Source organism: Ixodes scapularis, unplaced genomic scaffold (genome assembly GCF_016920785.2).
Source record: "Ixodes scapularis isolate PalLabHiFi unplaced genomic scaffold, ASM1692078v2 PGA_scaffold5__190_contigs__length_132052651, whole genome shotgun sequence".
Lineage (NCBI taxonomy): Eukaryota > Metazoa > Arthropoda > Arachnida > Ixodida > Ixodidae > Ixodes > Ixodes scapularis.
In genome coordinates, this window is record NW_024609880.1 from 55,532,036 (window position 1) to 55,552,255 (window position 20,220).

The 20,220-nt window shown below is 44.0% G+C and overlaps 1 protein-coding gene across 1 annotated transcript in view; it reads left to right on the forward strand.

The window, feature by feature from the left end:
- The first annotated feature begins 15 nt into the window (after window positions 1–15).
- Window positions 16–20,220, forward strand: part of LOC8051954 (protein Mo25) — a 29,976-nt gene continuing 9,771 nt past the window's right edge. The window contains exons 1-3 of the mRNA XM_029975579.4: window positions 16–168; window positions 8,623–8,772; window positions 18,010–18,177. Coding sequence (XP_029831439.1) covers window positions 8,671–8,772; window positions 18,010–18,177 — 270 coding nt within the window. The 5' untranslated portion in view covers window positions 16–168; window positions 8,623–8,670. The remainder of the gene's footprint in view (window positions 169–8,622; window positions 8,773–18,009; window positions 18,178–20,220) is intronic.

Genomic DNA, 20,220 nt, shown 5'->3' on the forward strand with positions numbered 1-20,220 from the left:
ATTCGAAACCATCACTCTTAATCGGTCGATGACTAGTGTAACGTCATTCGGAGCTGTTTACGTCAGTCATGAACTCCGGTGTGAAGTCGTGTGTTTGAGCCGCAATTTATCTGGATTTAACCACCCCACGAAACAGGTTTTTACCTGTCGTCCACTTCGAAACAAGAGGTAAGATATTTCCATGATCTTAGTTGCTTTGTCGAAAGAAGCCCCAGTACACGAAGTTGCCTGGTACCGCGAGGTAGACCCGTACTGTTGGTAAATAATTTTAGGCTTAGCCTCAAAGACGACTCAACTAGGCCTCCTCGTCTTCGTTGGAACGCGCCAGTAAAGTTTCTCGTCGCCGTTTCGCGCAGATGTCGTCCACTTGACTTGGAATGAGTCGTCGGCGACGTTCAAGCCAGTTCTTTGGCCGCCATCGGACTGCCAGTTCTTGTTGGCCGGTGTCGCGAAAACTATCAGTGATATACTCCCGGTCCGATGATGCTACTCCTTCGATTCTCTCGATGTGTGTGAACACAATTTTCTCCGAGACAAAAAAGGCATAAAAAGGAAAAAAAAAACAAAAAAAACATTAGATTGTAAGGACATGGTTTTTCTTCTGTTTTGGCGAGCGTTTTTGCGGCGCCAGATCCAATTGTAGTCGTGCAGTTGTTTCTTTCGGTCCCGTACGTCGCGTCGATGGTAGTTCTTTAGCGCTTCGGTGTCGCCCCAAGAATAAAAAAAAAAGTTTCAGGGAATTTGTCGTGTTGGCAGCAAGGTCAAACAATATCTCGCATGAAAAAACAAAAAAAAAAAAAAAAACCCATAAAACTAAAACTTCTAACCAAACCCAGGCGAGAGACACGACTTTACTATCCATCGTGCGTTTCGCTTCACGAGCGATTAGTCAACCCAACTGAAGGACGACCAACTGTTTTTGTTAGCTTTTTCTTGTTTGTAAGGAACGCAAGAAAAAAGCCGAGGAGATACACAAAACGGTGCTCAAAGCAGTGGTTTTGTCAACTTTGAATGCGAGTGTTTAAAACTGTTTGCCCCTTCCTAAACTTCGTCCATTGCGAGAACTTTCGTAAAGGTTGGGGAGGGGACCAGAGAGGGTAAAGTGGTATTGGACCGAAGTCAACATTATTCTGCGCTCACCGGCCGGCGGGGAAGGGAGGGGAGAGGAGGAATTGCACGATGACGAAGTGTAGGTGTACCTAGCTCTTGGAGAAAATGAGGAGCCACGCGCTTGTCTCTCCTTGCCAGAGGTAGGCGCGAACCGGAGAAAATTGAGCGTTCGAGTTGCCAAAAGGCCTGTACTGTCTCTTTACAAAACTTCATAATAATGTAGTAGCGATAATGTCATATTTATTCGCTCTCCGAAACGCTGGTGACATCAGGAAGACCAAAAGTCCATGCAAAAGACTTGGAAAAAAATGTAAAAAAGAAAAACGAAAAATTTAGAATTACGCGTGTCATTTTTCAGAGGTCGTTTTCTACACTAGCAGAAACGCAGTGTCGAATCTTGTGTAGGGTAGTACCTCTTTTTATTGGTGTGCACCACCTGTTCTGGAAGGTACCACAGAAACCAAGAAAGATCAGGTGTCTCCCTTGGGAGAGACTTAATACTACGCTCCGGGTCTCTACATGCGAGCATAGCACAAGTTACAAGAGCGAGTTTCTGGCCTTCAGCGTCCCTGTCAAGCATGTGCAACGCAAGCATCGTCCAGGACAACATGCTCGTGCTTATAGCTTCAACTGTGCACAGGGACCATGCGATGAATTCTCAAAACGTTGAGACATACCATGTTCCCTTCCAAATAAAATTCTACATTCCCTGCCGAATCGTTGTGCAGCATCCAGTTCAGTCATTTCGTGCTAAGTATTGTTCAAAGTTTTTTTTATTGTTTTTTAAACCAGTTACGTTGAATAGCAGCTGACAGTGGTGCTTCATTTCCACTGGTCTGGGGCTATAATATGCTGACCAGGCCAAAAAGCTGTTCTCTCCACCCACGCATTGTCTTCTGTAGATTAAAGAGTACAAGAAAAAACACTTCCCATCATTTATTCTGATATGTATTAGTTGGAGTAGCATAAACACTAAGGGTTTTGCTTTTCAATATTCCAATAATAGACTTGGAACAGTTGTCAGAGGGCATCACCATCAGACCACCCAGTTGGCTGGTGCTAACACATTTCTCACGTTCGTGATGGACAGCAGGCAGTTTTGAAGTTTGCACTTACGGGATTTATGGGATGTTTAAAAAGCTGATCTTGTTGCTCACTGAACAAAATGGAAAGCAGATCTGATTCATTTTGTATTACTCATGTACTTGCAAAACAAACTGGTTCATCTGTATTAAGACGTATTTTGCCCAAATCCGTGAATAGGCTTATGTAATCACCTGTCTGTCTTCTTTCTACAACTTTTAATTATGGCCTGTGTCGCTGCTGAGGCTTTTCTCTCCTTCAGTCTGTTCTTCCCTTGCAAAATTGTGTATAAAAGTGCTCCAACTTTTTTCTTCAAATGTTTTGTGCCAGGTAACACTGCTTTCTTTTTTTGCCACACTCTGTTGAAATGACCATTGATTATATATACCTAATATTTTTATAAAGAATCAAGAGGAGTTTATTTGTAGCTGACAAAATAGGGGCTCCAAACAAAATGTGATAAACAGCTATTTGTTGTTACCTATTGTTACTTCTATGTCAGCTTGACAGTGATCTGCCATTATTTCATCTTGACAGGTCAGTGACAATGGAGGGTTTTGATGTTATTCGATGCAAAACCTTGAATGATAAAGTGCCAGGATGTCTTTTTTTTTTTTTTTTTTTTTATTTACGATATAGCTTTCATTGTCCTTCAGTATTTTCAAGCATTCTGCATTCCAGATGGGTTGTGTGCTAGGCTTAGGAACCTGCCTTAGATTTTCACACGCCCTTGTAACATTGTGTAAGGCACAAAGTGAGATTCATTCATTCATTTATCTTAGGTGCTCATGAACAAAGTATTGATAACGATGCACATCAGGTGCATTAGTGAAGAACGACTTAAATGCAACAAAAAGATTTTTTTTAAATATCAAACTCTGCTACACGAAGCTTATTATACATGTGTTAAACGTGAGACATGGAGCTAGTTTGGATAACTTGATGCACATCAAACATTGGAGAGGTTTGCAAAGTTTGCCTCGGAACATGAATGTTGGTAGATGATGTCAGATCAGGGTCAATTATCCCATGCAGACATTTATAAAAAGAAAAGAAAAATCTCGGTTACAGTGTTTAGAGGTTGTGTAACTTTTTTTTTTTTATCTAAGATTCTTTGATATTCATAGTAAAATTTATAACCAACATACCAATTGTTAAAAATATAAAAGGAGCACTTTTGAACATTTTCTATTCTGTCTTGGCTCGTACACCCAGTGCTACTCCAGACAACGGAGGAAAATTCCACCTTGGTTCGTATTAGCAAAGAATATAACCAAAATTGTGCAGGAAGACGTACGGAAAGTTTGCATAATCCTAGAGGTGATGCCCAACGTATGGAAGGAGGCATTGAGAATGTTATTAACATGTAGATTGAAAGACAATGCAGAGTCCATATATACCAACGTTACTAAACTACTCATTTGGGAGACTGCCATAGAAACTGCTCGGAAAAAGTGGCCCCAATCTGACCTCGAGAATCGAGCTAATGGCGAACACAACGCCGCCATTTCTCCCGCAGTGGCCGCTCGAGGAACTGCACGTGACTTCTGTTTTGGCTTTAATCGGCCATTTTGGCGCCGAAACAGAGACAGCGGAAGTGGTTACAGGAACGCCACCCCCGTCTCCCCTTGCGGACGCGGCGCGACCTACTACCGAAATTAAAATGCACCTAGGTCGGGACGCGCTACCTGAAAGCACTGCTGAGGCGTGATTTTAAAAAAACAATAATAAATGTGCCGCAAGACCCTGCAAACTAAGGATTTTAAAAACATCACGCGCCCATTTTTTTTGTACTAAACTCTAATAAATTTCATGCAAAAGGAGTCTTTTTCGTTTGTTTTTACACAAAAGCATGCTTTGTAAAAGTTCAAGGTGACCACAGTACAGACAAGTGATAAAGAGTGGCGCTGTTGTCATATTTAGCTCGGTCTCGGTGGACGCCAGCGGCCCAGGTTTCGGCGGCGAGTTTTGCAACTGAGTGTTTTAGTAACGTTGATATTTACACACCAAAGTCATGCATGCTCTCGACTCTTCACAAGGCAACATTGTCAAGCTGATAACAAAAAAAGTGTGTTCTACTCTCCTAGACAAAGACAGGGCAATAGTTTTAGAAGGATTGAGTTTCAACATGTTAACACCAATTACACACAATCAACATCATTCACACACTTTACACAGTCCTCTAAAGAGATCTGCCTAAACAGCTTAATATTGCCTGCTCTGCATATTGCAGGATGACTGAATTTTGAACACAGGATGTTAAATAATTTATGAAGGTGTTAAAAAAAAACTGGTCCAAGTTTCATCACCCTGCAGCACACTTGAAGTATAGGAGAGTGATGTCGAAGAACTCGTACGAAATTATTTGTTAGATAAGTAATCGAGATACAAGATGGAAACTGCAGTACTCATGCCGTAAGATTAATTTATGTTAAAGTACTGAATGATTGACTAAATCAAAGGCTTTGGAAGGGTTGAAATACAAGATGTCTACTTGTTCATGTTGACATACATTAGGTGAAGCAGAATTTAAAAATGATATTAAATTAGTCTCAACAGACCTACTACATACAAATCCACGTTTTGAAGGATTCATTTTTTGCTTTAAAAAGCTTAAACTATGTTCCTACAAAATAGTTTCATAGAACTGGAGCTGTAAAGTAACTCATGAAAAAAAATTATTTGCTATAGTTAATTACAATTTTAGTAAATATAAACTTTAAAAAATCTCACCCAAATCTCACTAGCTGTAATTTTAACTGTTACATTCCTTAAAAGCTTGGTAAGTTAATGTAGTCATAGTTATTTTCAAATTTATATTGGCAAATGTGCCAATTCATGTTGATTTAGGCTCATGTCAGCACCATGTGTTATCACTGCCTTAACCTTACATTTTTTAACTAATTAATGGCCAATCCGTGCTTCACTGCACTGAGGGCTCTGTTGTCTCTGAGTCAAGAAACATACTTTTAGTGACACACAAATCTTTTTGGACGAGCCTGGCTTGTCCACCTAGAGCCGTCTTCAAACTCTTTAGGACAAGCGTAGCTAGTCTGTGCACACCACCTCGCGCCTTGGCTGTTTTGAACAACCCAGGCTCGTTCAGAGCTTAGTTTGCGGCGTTGCTCAGAGATGGCAGCACATTTTTTATTGTGCACGTTTCTAAGGATGGCGACCGGTTGTGGAAACACGTGCAACCCAAGAAGAAAATAAAACAATTAAAAACAAAATGAAAAAAAAAAACTGTTAAGGGGTTAAGTTTAGTGGGCATATTTGGAGTATATATGTGTGTACTTCGAGACTTTTTCGTCAGACCATGCAATTTAATTACAGTAGGCCACTAGAGCCATACCGCAGCAAACACAACATTTTTAAGAACTCGCTTTTTCCAAGAACAAAAACCAAGTTGAGTAGACCCTTTCCGGAATTCGGTCTGGCCACTTTGGTCACTATTATCATCATCTGAAAGTGGCATATGTGCTATACTAATGGCGGCCTTCTGTTTACCGATGAAGGAAGAAGTTGAAGATGCTGTTAAGCAGATGATTCGAGGCCTATACATTCTAGATGTTAGCGCAAAGTGAACCAGGAATTGGGCGCAAGAGCTGCGTAAGGGTTAATTTCTAACTCAGTTTCAGTCAACCTGTTAGTAGCACTCACTCGGCTTCAAAGCCCCTTGATGTATAGAACTCTATCAAGGCGTCTATGTGGGTTGGCGCTTCGTTCCGACTGACTGGATAGGGTAGCGGTCGGGGACTGTAGCCACGTTTAAGCTGCGATAGTCGCCGCAGGGCCATCAGTCGCCTGTTTTCTTCGGGATTAAGTGGAGGGCAGAGGACCAACTACTCGAGGATGGACGAGCAATGCCGATCTCAACCATGTGTTGGAACTTTTGCTGAGCGACGCGAAGCTTTTCAGGAGCTAGCCGACGAGACCTCGCGTGTGTAGGTTGACTGCTGCTGATGATGCAATGGACAGCATCATGCCTGACCGGTTTGTTCCAGTCGGGAGCTGCTGTTAACGATGGAATTACACACAATCTTCTTTTCCCAGTGGCTATCGCCACATACAGGGATGGGCAAAATACATGCAAATATGTATCGAAATACAAATACAAAATACTTCGTCAAAAAAGTATTTAATTACAAATCTAATTACATTTCCAAAAAAGCATTTAAATACAAGATACAAATACAACCAAATGTATTTGGTCTCCTCCAAATACTTTTCCAAATACATTCCTCAAAATTTGCGTCAGCGACTTCAGGGCACCTACAACGGGTTTCTGGGTATCTTGTTTTACTTTTGCATCGCACACTCGGGAGTTAGTGTGCGAGGCTCTAGTACCGTAATAGAAATATAATCACAAAAAACAAATGTAATCAGCTTGGACGTAATAGGTGAAAAAAAAGTACAGAACTTCAAGCAGCTTTTTTTGTCGATTACATTTTGGTATAGACCAACAAAGAATCGAGACGACCAAGACGCGCAGCACTAGCTAGAGAATTTTGTATTGTTGCAACTCGCACCAGTTACAAAAATCTGGATGACCCGCGCACTTAGAATGGTCCAGGCAAAAATATGGATGGAAATCAGGCTGGAAAGCATCACAAGTTGTCACAGGCACTTGTTTAGCCAGTCTGCCTGTGAGCGTCGATTTCGTCACTATTCTTGCCCTAAAATAGCACCGTAATCACAAAGTCACTATACGCTTGTGCTTGATTGAGAGACACTACATTCGGTGCAGAACATGGTTTTCTTCCTGCTCTGGACAGTGACAATAAATTTGAGAATGTATTTTCGCCCACAAAATTGTATTTAATTACAATTGTATTTGAAATACCCACGTTTTAGTATTTAAATACACATGTCAAATACATTACCCAATTTGTAATTAAATACAAATGCAAAATACACAAAGTATTTTAAATACGTATTTCAAATACTTGTATTTTAAATACTGCCCACCCCTATCCACATATTAATGTCGGATAAACGCGCACGAACACCACTGCGCCGCTCGACAAGAAACATTTTTTTCACGTCGATACCAGATATTTTCTCACGTAGTTGCGCCATGGCCTTCCTTCTCCGACATTGTGGCGTAACCCCACGGAGCGTTACGGCCTTATTTTTAGGTGGTGTGGGTATGACCATCTCGTTGAGGGGGTAAGAGAGTGTGATCATTCCATGACGTTATAGACTTTGTGCGCAGAATTTAAAATAAATCTCGTGCCTTCACTATTGCTCAAAGAAGAAAAAAAATTGCGTAAAATTGATTTTTTGACACGTGTGTCCCAACCAAACTGTTAAAAAAAAACAAAAAAAAAACATCTCTTTTCTTTTTATGGCCCTTTAAAGGAATCTGGACGCTAAATTAAACAAATGACTACTCGAGGTTACTTAGTATACACACCAAGTTTTGCGATTTTTAGAGCTCTAATAATTACAAAGACTAACTTCTTAATGTCAATCACTTGCATCTGGTGATCAGGCAATTCTGACAATGCCAACCGTAACTTGGCCAGAGTACTCGCATCACGGGGTCCCTGCACCACATGATTGTAATCCTTTATAGTTTGTGACAGGTTAAGAGTTTAGGGGAAGCTCCTGCCACCTCTTCTGTCACTAACTATAGTTAAATGCTCTCTTAGTTATGCTAGCATACTTATGCTTGCATGCTACACGCTATGCGGCTACTCTCATTCCCTTGCCCCCTAGTATGCTCCTTGCTCCGAGGCTGCCGAGACAAAAGACTCGGATGACATGAGCAATGACGTAGGGTGATCGGCTTGAGATGCGGGAAAGAAATGAGGAAGCTGAAGGCTGAAGCAGCTCAAACACTCAGGGAGCCAAGTCTGCGAGTACATGCAAGAAAGTGGTCGGTCAAAGTTGCACCACTGCGCCACTTGGGGCACTGGCAGATATATGCGTGATAAATGGAGAGACGAGGCAGATTGTGGCATTGACATTTCGCACACGGCGGCCTTCCTGAATGGGCGGATCCTAGGGCCTTGCAGTTAAATTAAATTCATCCACAACTATCTCGTTGTTTACAGAAGAAATTTGGCGAAGATGTAACATGTCATGGGTTCTAGCCATGGAGGTAGGAAGCTTCTGGAGGTGACATGATGCGCCAGGTACTCGAGGATGACTGAGACAGCTGTGATTTTGGTCATCGTTGGGGGCGTGTCCCTCCACACTTCTGACATCACGTCAGATGGTGTCACGTCACCTCCAGAAGTTTCCTACCTCCACGGTTCTAGCGATGTAGTTACCTCAGATTTTATTTTTGTTGTGTCCCGACTCCGTTGAAGTAAGTTGGTGAAAGCCAACAGTAGCGCCTCGCCGACTCTACTTTTTGCTTACTTTACTTTGGTTGTGTCTTTTGGGGAAGGGGACTCTCGACACGCTTTTTGGTGCCCGCAGTGATCCGGCCGCCGAGACGGGGACGCAGTCCGGGGGGCCGCAGCTGCTATGCCGCTGTTCGGGAAGTCGCAAAAGAGCCCCGGTGAACTGGTCAAGGCCCTGCGGGAGGCAGTGCTGGCACTCGAGCGGGGCGACAAAAAGGCGGAAAAGGTAAGCATGGAGATCAGCTCGCCTTCCAAAAACAAATCCCCGGTCATTCGCCCTAGATTACTCGTTTGTTTGTACGCCACCAGTCAAAGCGGTGGATGGGTTGCATTGTGTAGCAGCATGACCCTACCAATACTGCAGATGTGGCAAAGGAAACCCCGCTATCGATAATGGAGCCGCCATTGTGAGGTCTTCGTTGTCCGTGCACGTTGGAACCCGTGAATTTCGGCTCACCACTTTTGAATATCAGTAAACGGACGACCTTTTGTTGTGCCAGGGGTAGTTCAAAACCTGTCTCGTTCTGGCATGGTTTCTTGCGTTGGTTAGTGTGGGTAGCTAGCCTGTGTAAGAAAGCTGTTGTTGAAGCAAAAGTTTGAAGGGGACTGCAGGATGGGGGACAAGATTGTGAGCATGTCACTTCCCATGTCCTTCTTTTTTACACATTTTATTTTTTGTATTTTGAGGTTGAAGTATGAATCATTAGGATAGCAGCAAACAAGATTTACTAGAAAGATTTTTTTTATATGCCTCGCGCTCGGTTATTTGCCTGGTTGGGAACGCTTTTGTTACAGAGTTTTTGTCTCTGGAACTTGCATCCGAAGCATCTTTCAATCCAGCCCCAATGTTCGTGAGATCATACCGCATACGCATACGTTCAAAGGCAGTGGTTGAGTGATATGGGCAAAGCATGAAGTAAACCTTGAGGTGTGTCACCGTTCCGCCACCTTTAGATATTGCGCATTGTCATGGCTATTGTAGTGCAAATATTTTTTTTTTTTTACGTTTTATTTGGAATTTGGGGCTTGGGCTTGGAGATAAATGCCTTATAATTAGGGTTCTATGTTTTTGGAATCTTTCTCCGATGGGAGGGAGGGAGGGAAAGGGAGGGGAGGGGAGGGGAGGGGAGGGGAGGGGAGGGAGGGAGGGAGGGAGGGAGGGAGGGAGGGAGGGAGAGAGAGAGAGAGAGAGAGAGAGAGAGGAGGAGGAGGAGGAGGAGGAGGAGGAAAGGGGGGGGTTGGGGTTGGGTGGCTTTTCGGGGTTTATTTTTTCCCCACAGATTCAATCTGGGTGGGGGGGGGGGGTTCGGGATTAATTTTTGGTATGACGGGAAATTGGGGTTTATTGGGGCTAATGTCAAAGAAAATAGGCCATGGGCACAAAGTTCCTCAACCTCCGGGGAACATACGCATGACCTGAATACTTTGAAAACAACCCCGCACCAATAAGACAAAGGAATGAGATCAGATGGGCGGTTCCGGAGCAAATAGGAGCCTCGGGGACAGTTCATTGGGGGTTGCGTTTCGAGTCAGCACAAGATAGGGCGTAAACATAGGTAAAAATCGGTATTCCTCAATTTGGATCAAACCGCCTTGGGGGTTCATTTTTTGGATTTATCATTATTTACCAAAAACTTGGAGCCCTACTTATAATGATTCAAGCAGGGGTGTCCTCACTGGCTGTGTACCCAGTCTCTGTGTCCCCGATTTGATGTTTATTTGTTGCGGAGAACTGAGATTTCGGCTGCACGTCAAAAGATTTCTGGGTGGTCTAAATCAGTCCCAGTCCTTCGCTGGGGGCGTGCCAAGATGCCCAAGGGCTGGTTTGGCACTTAAACCCCCATAACTTACTTAATCTTACACTGGCTGTTTGAACCTGTCTTTGCTGCCTCTACGAAATTGAGTCCATCTAGTGGTCCAAACATAAACCTCCGAGCGTAGGCAGGAGTACAAAGTAGAACTATGTAGTCTTTTTTTTATTTAATATGATCTTCCTGTCTGACACGTGACCATCCTCGACAATAGTGCTGCTTCCTCAGATAGTTCACGGTTTCCGTCTGGTAACTGTCATTCCACTGAGTTTTTCATTCGTTTATGCAAGCTGCCTACCACGTTGGGGAAAGCACTACGCGTAAGTAGAGTCTGCCACACCACGCTCATGCTTCATGCCTCTTTGTTTCTTTAGATTTTATGTTGTTGCCTCTCTCTATTCTATAGTCGGTTACAAGTCAAGAAGGTAGGAGAAGCTCCTCCCACCAGGCTGATGCGCCCGTTTCAAATCTCTCCGCAGTCGAAAGAAGCGTTCACTGGAAACGCTCCTTGTTCCGCTTCAATGGATTCCAACTTGTCTCCGATCCCACTTTTTAAGAAAGCGACCTTTGTATTTATTGGAGAGGGAACCAAGCCCCTGAAAGCAGCCTTAGTATCCATCGGAGGTGGAAGCTAATCCCCGAAAGTCGTATTTGTTTCCATCGGAGGGGGAAAACTCTAATCTCCCTCTCGTAGCTTCCACAATCCTAAGTCAAATTCGAGAGATAAAGCAAATATGTACAGAAAGGCAAGACCCTCCTCACGCATTGGCCGCGACGTCTCGGAAACGATGGGACGCTATTGGATGTGGAGGTGGCGGAGGGATATATGATTCCCTTTGAGGGGCATTTGCCGCTAGCTTCTTAACCTGTAACCGACTATAGTTCCTTTTCTCAATTTCCTTTTGCATGTGTTAGGTCTTATTTATACTAGTCTTTACCTTGCAGTTAGTTAATTACCTAGCTAGCTCACGCAACATGCTTAGTTCTTCGAGCATGCTCACAACCTAAGCTAGTTTTTTTTTTTTTTTTTTTTTTTAAATTTGTATTTCAAGTTGCATTTGGAAGGGGGGAAATAAACTTTTTTTTTTTTTTTTTTTTTTTGGAGGGAGGGAGGGAGGGAGGGAGGGAGGGACTGGAGTGCTTGTCGCTTGTTGCCTGGAACTTGAATATTTTTTAACCTCGGTTTCCATCCAAGAAGGTATATGATATTGGTTCACAATTTACATTTCTTGTTGCTTATTTAAATTAAGTGACTCTGTACCTCCCACTATCAAAAGTCTAGATGTCCTGACCCCATACTCCCAATTCATGTTCATAGCTTTATCTCATTGTCAGCTACTACCATTCTCTGCTCTACTTAACCCATGTCTTGCAATAGTTCAAGCACTTGTTGCATTAGAGTATCATGTTCTCTTGTGCCATTAAGCTCTAATAAATTTTTCAATCAATCTGACGCTCTATGTACTATACTACTCACTCTCCACCCATGCATATGCCCTTTTTGCAATAGCTGTTCTCTACAAACTTCGGAGCTGAAACGACTGTTGTAAAGTGGAGGGTTAAGAAAAGTAAAACAAAACAAAAATTGTAATAAATAAATTAGGTCAAAAGTAGCATGGGATTCATTCCACGGTGGGCGGAGTGTTGTCCCGATTAGGTGATTGCACCTGATAATTGCAGGGAAGAGAGTAGATCCATTTTGCTTAAGTTTACGGGAGTTTAGCTTCTTATACTTCAATGCCATAAAATGCTTAGCTATATAGGTGTTTCATAGATGATTAACTCCCAACTTCCCAAAAATTTTATGTTCATTCTGAAATTTTTAAACTCCTTTGCCACTCAAGCAAGGCGTACACACACACTGTGATGATGATGTAAAGGAACTTCCCTGAAATGACAAAATTTCAGTGCAGCACATTAGGATGTCAGGAAATTCTCTAACCTGTTCAAAACCAGACTGTTTCACTCCCATTACTAATTTTTGCCTCCTTTTGTGTTTGGTCCGTCACTCATTCTGTTGCATTATGCATTTTAGAATTGCTCCATCCTTGGCGCTTCTCTTGTGACCCTCTTATTTACTCCACTCTTCTCCAACTAAATTGGGAGCATAGAATATTTTTGCCTTTTCTATTTTCTTTTTTCTTTGAAGTGTGCTTGTCACAATTTAGAGGGATGGGGCAAGAGGTTGGATAAAATCTTAGCCTTTATTTCACTCTTTTTTTTTTTTATCATTTTTTATGGCCGTGCGCGGCGTGACAGTGTCGCGCGCTGTTGTACGTGGCTCATTGGTGCTGACTTTAGTCTTGGCTAGGCCTTGAGCTTATTGCTTGTTCTTCCCCTGAGGAAGATTGATGGGTTTCGAGGGTACTGCCGGCCTGCCTGTGGCTTCCTTTGTTTCTTGCAACTGGGGAGGTGAGGAGGTTGTCCTTCATTAGGGGGAGGGCTGGGGGTGTGCCTGCCTTTGGCCCTGTTCTCTCCATCTTACCTCTGCAATTTCTTCTTTTTTTTTTTTTTTACCCCGCTACCTTGTTTAGTTTGGCTCCTTTTAATGACTCCTTTTTTTCCTTGTCTTTCTGGAAGTTGTAATGGAACGGTAAAGGTGGAACCGATGGTTAGCTCGGGGTAGTTAAGCCACTATATAATCAATAGCTTTTTCTTTTCTTTCTTTTTTTGGTTTGTCAGTTATGTCATGGTCTGTTGCAGGTTAACAAAATCAGGACACAAAGCTCTATTTGCCACGATTGGTGCTTTCCTCCTGCTAAAGTGGAGAGAGGGGAGGTCTTTATGGGAGGATATTGTCCTGGTTTTCTTAACCTGCAACAGACTACTGTAAAATTGTGGGGCACGCCCCCTTCCTGCAGGTCAGCAAGGATGTGGTTGGCACAATGCAAATAAAATTTAGTTGCAGATCGGCATGATTTTTGTGTGACGTCGACCCCATTCCGACTGGTTTTGATCCCACTCGCTGCCGACGACGAGCGGTGATGACAAGCGTCTGTCGGATTTTTCGCTCGCTTTTTTTTTTCGCTATGGGCTCTTTGTCGCATGCACTTCTCTTCTCGCAAATGGCTTTGTATGTGGCATGGAGGATGGGTTTAGAAGGATGAAAAAAGGGAGGCTGGGTACCTCTTTGGTTGCTTTTATTCCATTGCGCCTGTGATTACGGGGTGTGCTGCGGCCGTCATGTTGTGTCTGCATGCTCCCATTTTTCTTTTCTGTTTTATAAATGGCTTTGGTTGAGCGAGGATGTGTGCTTTGTATACACTCCAATACTGGAGAATGACCAGACATGGCATTTGCTTTTGGACGTGTTTCCTAGATATTAAAGAACAGCCTTTGTAGTTAATTGTTAAGTTGAAGAGCAAGATATGCATTGTTCCCTAATAACAAGCTTTTTTTCTCAATGGAAACAAAAACATGAGAGATGAGCTGGAAAGGGCATTTTAATGGAGCTGGAAAGGGCATATTAATTATTTTATTTCCCGTTCACTGGGAGCTTTTGATTGCTAGTCGGTCTAAACTTAGGGCGGAAATTTCGGCCAATTAGAATGATCGGCCATGGAGAAATTTCTTTTTATGCTGTTGAACTTACCATAGACAGAGATTTGTCTTCTTGCGGATGATGGAAGGAATGTTTCACTCCTGCTTGACCAAGTGTCTTGCATTACTGTTAGCAATTTATATAAAAAAAGATTTAATCTTTTTTTTTTTTTTTTTTTGGTTTGGGGGGGGGGGGGGGGCTTAGGTTTGGTTTGGCTTTTTGGTTTGGGGGGGGGGGGGGGGGGGGCCTTGCTTGATTTTGATGTGAAGATGTAATCACCTATGGCTTTGCATTGGCGTTGAACTTGGCTTGTTTTGAGGTACATTACTATTACAGAGGCAAGCACTTCATGCCATGAGCATGCATGGCAGGCAGTATGTGCATGTGCGATACATAAACTGAAGGAATTTCTTTGCACAGATCATGGCTGTGTACCTTAGCATATAGCTTGTTTTCACATCATATGAGAGCTAGGTTCTGGGTTCATAATCTGCTTTTTCAGGTCATTCGTAATTGCAAATCTAAGGCAGCTCCAGCTGGAAAACTGATGGATTTATGCAGCTACATTTCCAATAGTTTGTTTCTAAAAAAGCTTTATGCTGAACTGATTTTCTTCAAGGGAATTCCTCAAGCCAACCATCATGACACTTTGATGCTTTTTTGTTTGCTGTTCTTATATCACAAACGCTTTTAACTGTAACCCCGTCGATAAATAAAAGCACTGAACAGCCACCACCTTAAAAGAAACTTGGGCTCTGTTTCGGTTTTCATAGGGCAGGGTACAGGGTTCAAACTGTGGATTGGTCTCTTTGTCAAAGAACTTGTGGGACATTACTCAAAGGCTTAGTTACTTTCAGCATAAAACACCTCTTTTTTTTCTTGCCTGAGGCAGTTCACATGAGATCCCTGGTGGTACTCCAGCAGGACCCTAGAAGTCCTAGACACCCTCCAAGGTCCTCCTGGTCTTCCAGGAGGACCATGACAGATCCTCTAGTGGGGCCTCTGAAACAGAGACCCCACTGGAGAGTGGAGAATAAATCTTTTAGTGGGGTTAAGCGAGGTACCCACTAGACTTCGGGGGAACCCTGATGGAACTTCTAGTGGGGTTTACCACAGTCCTCCTGGAGTTCTAAAAGGACCCTTTTAGACCCTCTGGTTTGGTCTCCTGGAAGATGGACTCCACTAGTTGAATCCTCTAGTATGGTTCGACAAGGTCCTCTTAGACTTCTTGAAGGACCCTAATGGACCCTCTGGGGGGGTCCCTTAAAAGATTAACCCCACTAGAAGATCCATCCAGTAGTGGGGTTCCTCACTCATGGCCACCAAGATCTTCTTGGTGGACCCCACAATAGTCCGTTGCGACTCAAGAAGGTAGGGCGAGAGAAAGAAAGGCCGGGACGGGGAAGCAGACAGAATGCTGGAGGAAAGGGGGGAACCTCCTCCTCTCTCTAGTGTTCTGTCTGCTTCCACCTCCCCGGCTTTCCTTCGCTTTCCTTTCCCTTGCCCTACCTTCTTGAGTGGCAACGGGCTATAGAGGAAGGATAAATTATGCTCCGTTTTACGATAACTTGGTGAACGGTGGAGGCTTCGACCCAGTAAGGGCGCCGGAGCAATGCATGCGATATTACTCCATGGTCTAGGCCACCTGGGCCTTATTACCGCCACAGCAACAGAGGCCGGATTCTCAAAGCGAACTTACGACGGAAAAAATGCGTATGACAAATTTGAGAGAAAATCCGTATTCTCGAAACGGAATTGTCGTAACTTTTGCGCAGGTTACGACAAAATCCTACGACAGCTCCGAAGCTGTCTTACGCACTTTCTACGATCAAATTAACATGGCCGACAACGTCGCTCAGTTCCTCGGTCGCGACGACCCAACGGACATTTATTTTTCTACCTGCTCTTCTTGCGCGTACCGACTTCAAGCAGCAAGAAAAAAATGAAGAAGTACTTGAAACCGACCACAACGAACATGAGCGCTGGATCCACAGACCCCCGGAAAAGGCAACAAAGGCGACGATCCCACCGACCAAGCGAGCTCGGCAGAATATATAGGCCTAGCAGGCACTCCGACCCGTTCCGGCGCAGCATTGCTCAGACGGTCCTTGGCCAAGACCGTCTGCCCACGACCGGCTGGCTTGCTGAGTGGAACATACCCGCGCGACCCTTGTGGACCCTCCCCGTATGAATAGTTTGATAGCTAAACTAAATTTCAGAGGTCAACCGATTCTCCTTATCATCTCGATCACCTTGTTTTCCGAGGCAGCGGTGACGAATGCAGTCTTTGAAAAGGGACTCCTCGATTCTATCTCCTTGTTTTGTGTGATATGGAGCTCAAATAAACGCCGTATGGATTACCTTCGCAACACGGTATGTACACTTTGTTATTAGTATGCCATTTTTAACTGTCGAGCTGTATCAGTTTGTGGGAGCTACGTGATGCCGGTCCAACCTTTCTTTGCCGAGTGTCACGTCAGTATCGAGTTGCAATCGTAGAAGATCGTTCCCGAAGCGCTTACCGAAACGCAGTCTGAATCCAGCACTTCGATCAAACGCACGCGTCCGCTCCGAGTGTGAACAGGTATTTGCGTGACTCTTGCTGACACTCTCGTAGTTCAAACGTATATTTTTTAACGTCGGCTCACTCCTGCATTTCCGAGGCCGCGAGAAACGCCGCGGCGGTTTGTTTCCTTCTACGTCGCTTTGCAAACGACTGGCACGGGGCTTTTACCAACGATGACAGTTGTGTTGACTTCGTAGCGATCGAGTTTGTAGCAGTCAACGAAGCGTTTAAATCGTGTTAGCGTCGACATACCACTGCAGGGGACACGAACCCCAGACAAGCGGTGGTGGAAAGGTCGCCTGTGTTTATGATAATCAGCTTGAACACTACATATTTACACACAGACAGGACAGGACATACACAGAGCTGTCTATCAACGAGTGGTTAGCCTGTGTTTGTTATTAAAAATCCACGTGCTCCGAACTATGCCTAGCTCTCTAATTGGTTGTTCGTTTTGCCGAAGACGCCGTTGCCATAGCAACAGCACCGGAAGTCATCGTTTCTCCGTAAGAGGTCGTAACTTTCCTCCTCTCACTTAAGAACGCGTTTGTGAATACCGTTCTCGCCTCATCTTACGATGATCGTAACTTTACGAACTTCGTAGCTAAGTTGTCGTAGGTAAGAGGTTTTTTATGAATCTGGGCCCAGAGCCCTCCACGGCAAAAAATAGTTCTAGGCTTCTTTTTCTTTTAACGGCAATTGAACTCGCGAGATTCCATCTATAACGAGAAGATATAAAATATAAATAATCATAAATTTACGAGATTTAATTATATTTAAACCAAATAAGAGACGCCACCTTCGTACCCGCTTGATTTTTTTCGCCTTGTAGCACCTTGGCCGTTTGCGATCGCAGCCGTGTAATAAGCCATTTCCGCTCAAAACATTGCACTGTGCCCTGGCATTAACACCCAACACATATTCACGGCTAAATTGAGCGTATGGTTGCATCATACGCTTTTATTGAAGTGCTCACTAGTCTAGCAGATAGAAATGTTGCTGCGGTGGACGTTCATCCAAAGTTGGTTGGTTTCGGAGCAGGCGACTCTTGGCTAGCAGGCAACAGCCGCACCCTTCGGGCCTCGCGCTTCGCATTTGCTGTGGTGACAGAAATGCTCCCGTGACATTGGGTCACGTGCCTCACTCCGACGCTGTTATTGGGTCGCGGGTTCTTAGCCTCCACAGTTTGCCAAGTTGTCGCGAAACAGAGCATAGTGGGGTCCACCAAGGTTCTCCTGGACTTCTAGGGGGACTTGATGGATCTTTGGAGAAGCACTTTCGGTTGTCCTCCTGGGTAACTCTAGAAGATGTTAAAAGACTCTAAGGAACCCATTCCAAGAACCAATTATTTCATCAAAACCCGCTTTCAACACACTGAGGAGCTGAGACTCCCACCATAGTTTTGTAGGATACCAATACTGTAAGCCTTGATTCCGAGAGTAGTGCAGACATGGAAGCTTTCCCAGCTGGAGTTGCCAGAAGGATCTTTCTTTTAGTAAGATGTGTGCCTACGAATGTGTGATCCCCACGGGTGTCTCTGGTCAGGCCCAGGAGGATGTCTCGAAGCACCTGGTGATGATGAAGAACATGCTTTATGGGACGAGCGACACGGAGCCCCAGACGGACATTGTGGTGGCCCAGCTGGCCCAGGAGTTGTACAACTCCAACCTTCTGCTGCTGCTCATACAGAACCTGTCCAAGATCGACTTCGAGGTGGGCAAGCGCTTTTTCCGCTTGATTAGAACCAATAAATAAGCCAGGTGTAGAATATTCACGGTTCATTTCTTGATTTTATCATAGGCTTTGGTGCTTAGTGCAGGGCGGGTGCAATCGGCGATCGTCACGATTCAGGAATACAACTTCCTGAGATTTAGAGGCAGTGTTAGGGTAGCTTGAGTGATATCATGTTGCTCTGTGGTGCAAGATGTTTCTTGCACATTTAGAACCAACTATTACGAGTGTCTTCAAAAATTTCCAGGACTATTTTCAAAATTTTGTTTTCACATTTAAAAACAATAGACCAATGTATGAAATGGTAATCAAGAAATCTTAAAAACTTGCTTGTAGGAGTTTTATTTATTTATTTTTTTTCATGTATGTTTACTGCATTTTTTGGTACATTGCAATTGTAGTAAAGTAAAATATGCTTGAACCTGTTAAAGGGACACTGACAGGGTATTTATGCTCGCCGAGGTTTTTAGTTGTACGTGACATATGAGAGCTCAACTACCCAGAACAGAATTTGCGGCTCGAAATTCGGTTTCTTTCCGCCCGAAAACCGCCGATCAAGAACTGGCCGGTTCGAGTCTCGCTCACTCTCTTTTCCGCGGTCACGGGCCGTTTTCTAAGGTATCGATGCGACCACCAAATTTAATCAAAGTCGTGGGTCACTGAAAGCACACACTCAATATTAAAAATAGAAAAAAATATAAAACCCATTTTTTGTGGCTTCTAAAAAGCTGCAAATACGTTGATTGAAAAAAAAGTTCCACAGACAACCGGAAGCATTCTGTGCGTGCGTCGTTTCGCGTATCGTGGGACTCGCAGGGACGGCGATGGCAGCGGACGACGGGCGTGGGACCTCTTTTTCAGAACTGTCGTTCGCGGTACCGGCGAATTTTGTCTGCCTTTAAAAGAGAAATTTGGGACTGGTCAAAAGAATTGGTATTCATCCCGTACGACACGCCCGACCACCAAGCCGATTTGCACGAAGACGTCGCCGAGCCGTCGCTCCCTTCTTGTGGCTGAAGACATCGCTCGCGCAAACGTCAAGCGCGACGTGTCTACTTCGAGTGGAATATGCACGCGTACGATTTCTTTACTAGGTGAGAATGTCGCCAATGCGTGGTGCATCCCGACTTCGACCCGGGAGTGCTTTTGCTAGAGGAAAATCGGCAGCAAACGTTCCAACTTACAGTTTATCGGCTGAATTATTACCAAGGAAAAAATTACCCCACTTTCGATATGCCCCAGTAGCTCAGTGGGAAAGACGTCGCCTTCGCACCTGGTAGAGCTGGGTTCGATCCCCCGTGAAACTTTTTTTTTTTTTTTTTTTAATATTTTTTGATGTCTACATTTTTTTCTTTTTTTTACAATTATTACTGAAGAAACAAAAAAAAAAATAAGAAACAAATGTTGTGGACGACACGTCGCTGAATTAGATGGTATGGGATATCCTTTTTGACACCTGCGAACTCAATGTAATCACTTTCCACAAAATACAAGGAGCATATAAATCAGGTAGCGTCCGCTTTCCGAGGTGCCCGTAAATGGTTTACAGGAATTGCAGCCAGCCATTGGTCCCGATCCCGTTGATCTTTCGGAAACTCTGTCGCACAACGCCACTTCTGTTTCGGACGCGGGACATGTGAGCCAGCTCTTCACGCAACATCTTGGGTGTATTCTTTTCGGAGCCGATCATGGAAATTTACCACGGGCACTCACTACTCATCTCCAACTCCTCAATGTACAAAACAACTCATCTTGGAGTAGAGAACAACGAGCGGAACATACATAACTGCAAAAGAATCCCACGGCGAGCAGTTCCCAAACGCCGCATGTCGTCTGCTACCAAGAAGGAGAAAAAAAAAAAAAAAAAAAAACACACGGTCGGGTGTAGCCACGTGACTTCCGCCACTCACTCTCTTCTCTCCACTCCTCCGACCTCCGTCGGGTTTCGGTTTCGGTTTCGAGCAGTTGCGCCTTTTGACTTTATTAAAAAAATACGCTACTCTGTTGCAAAATATTAATTGGGTA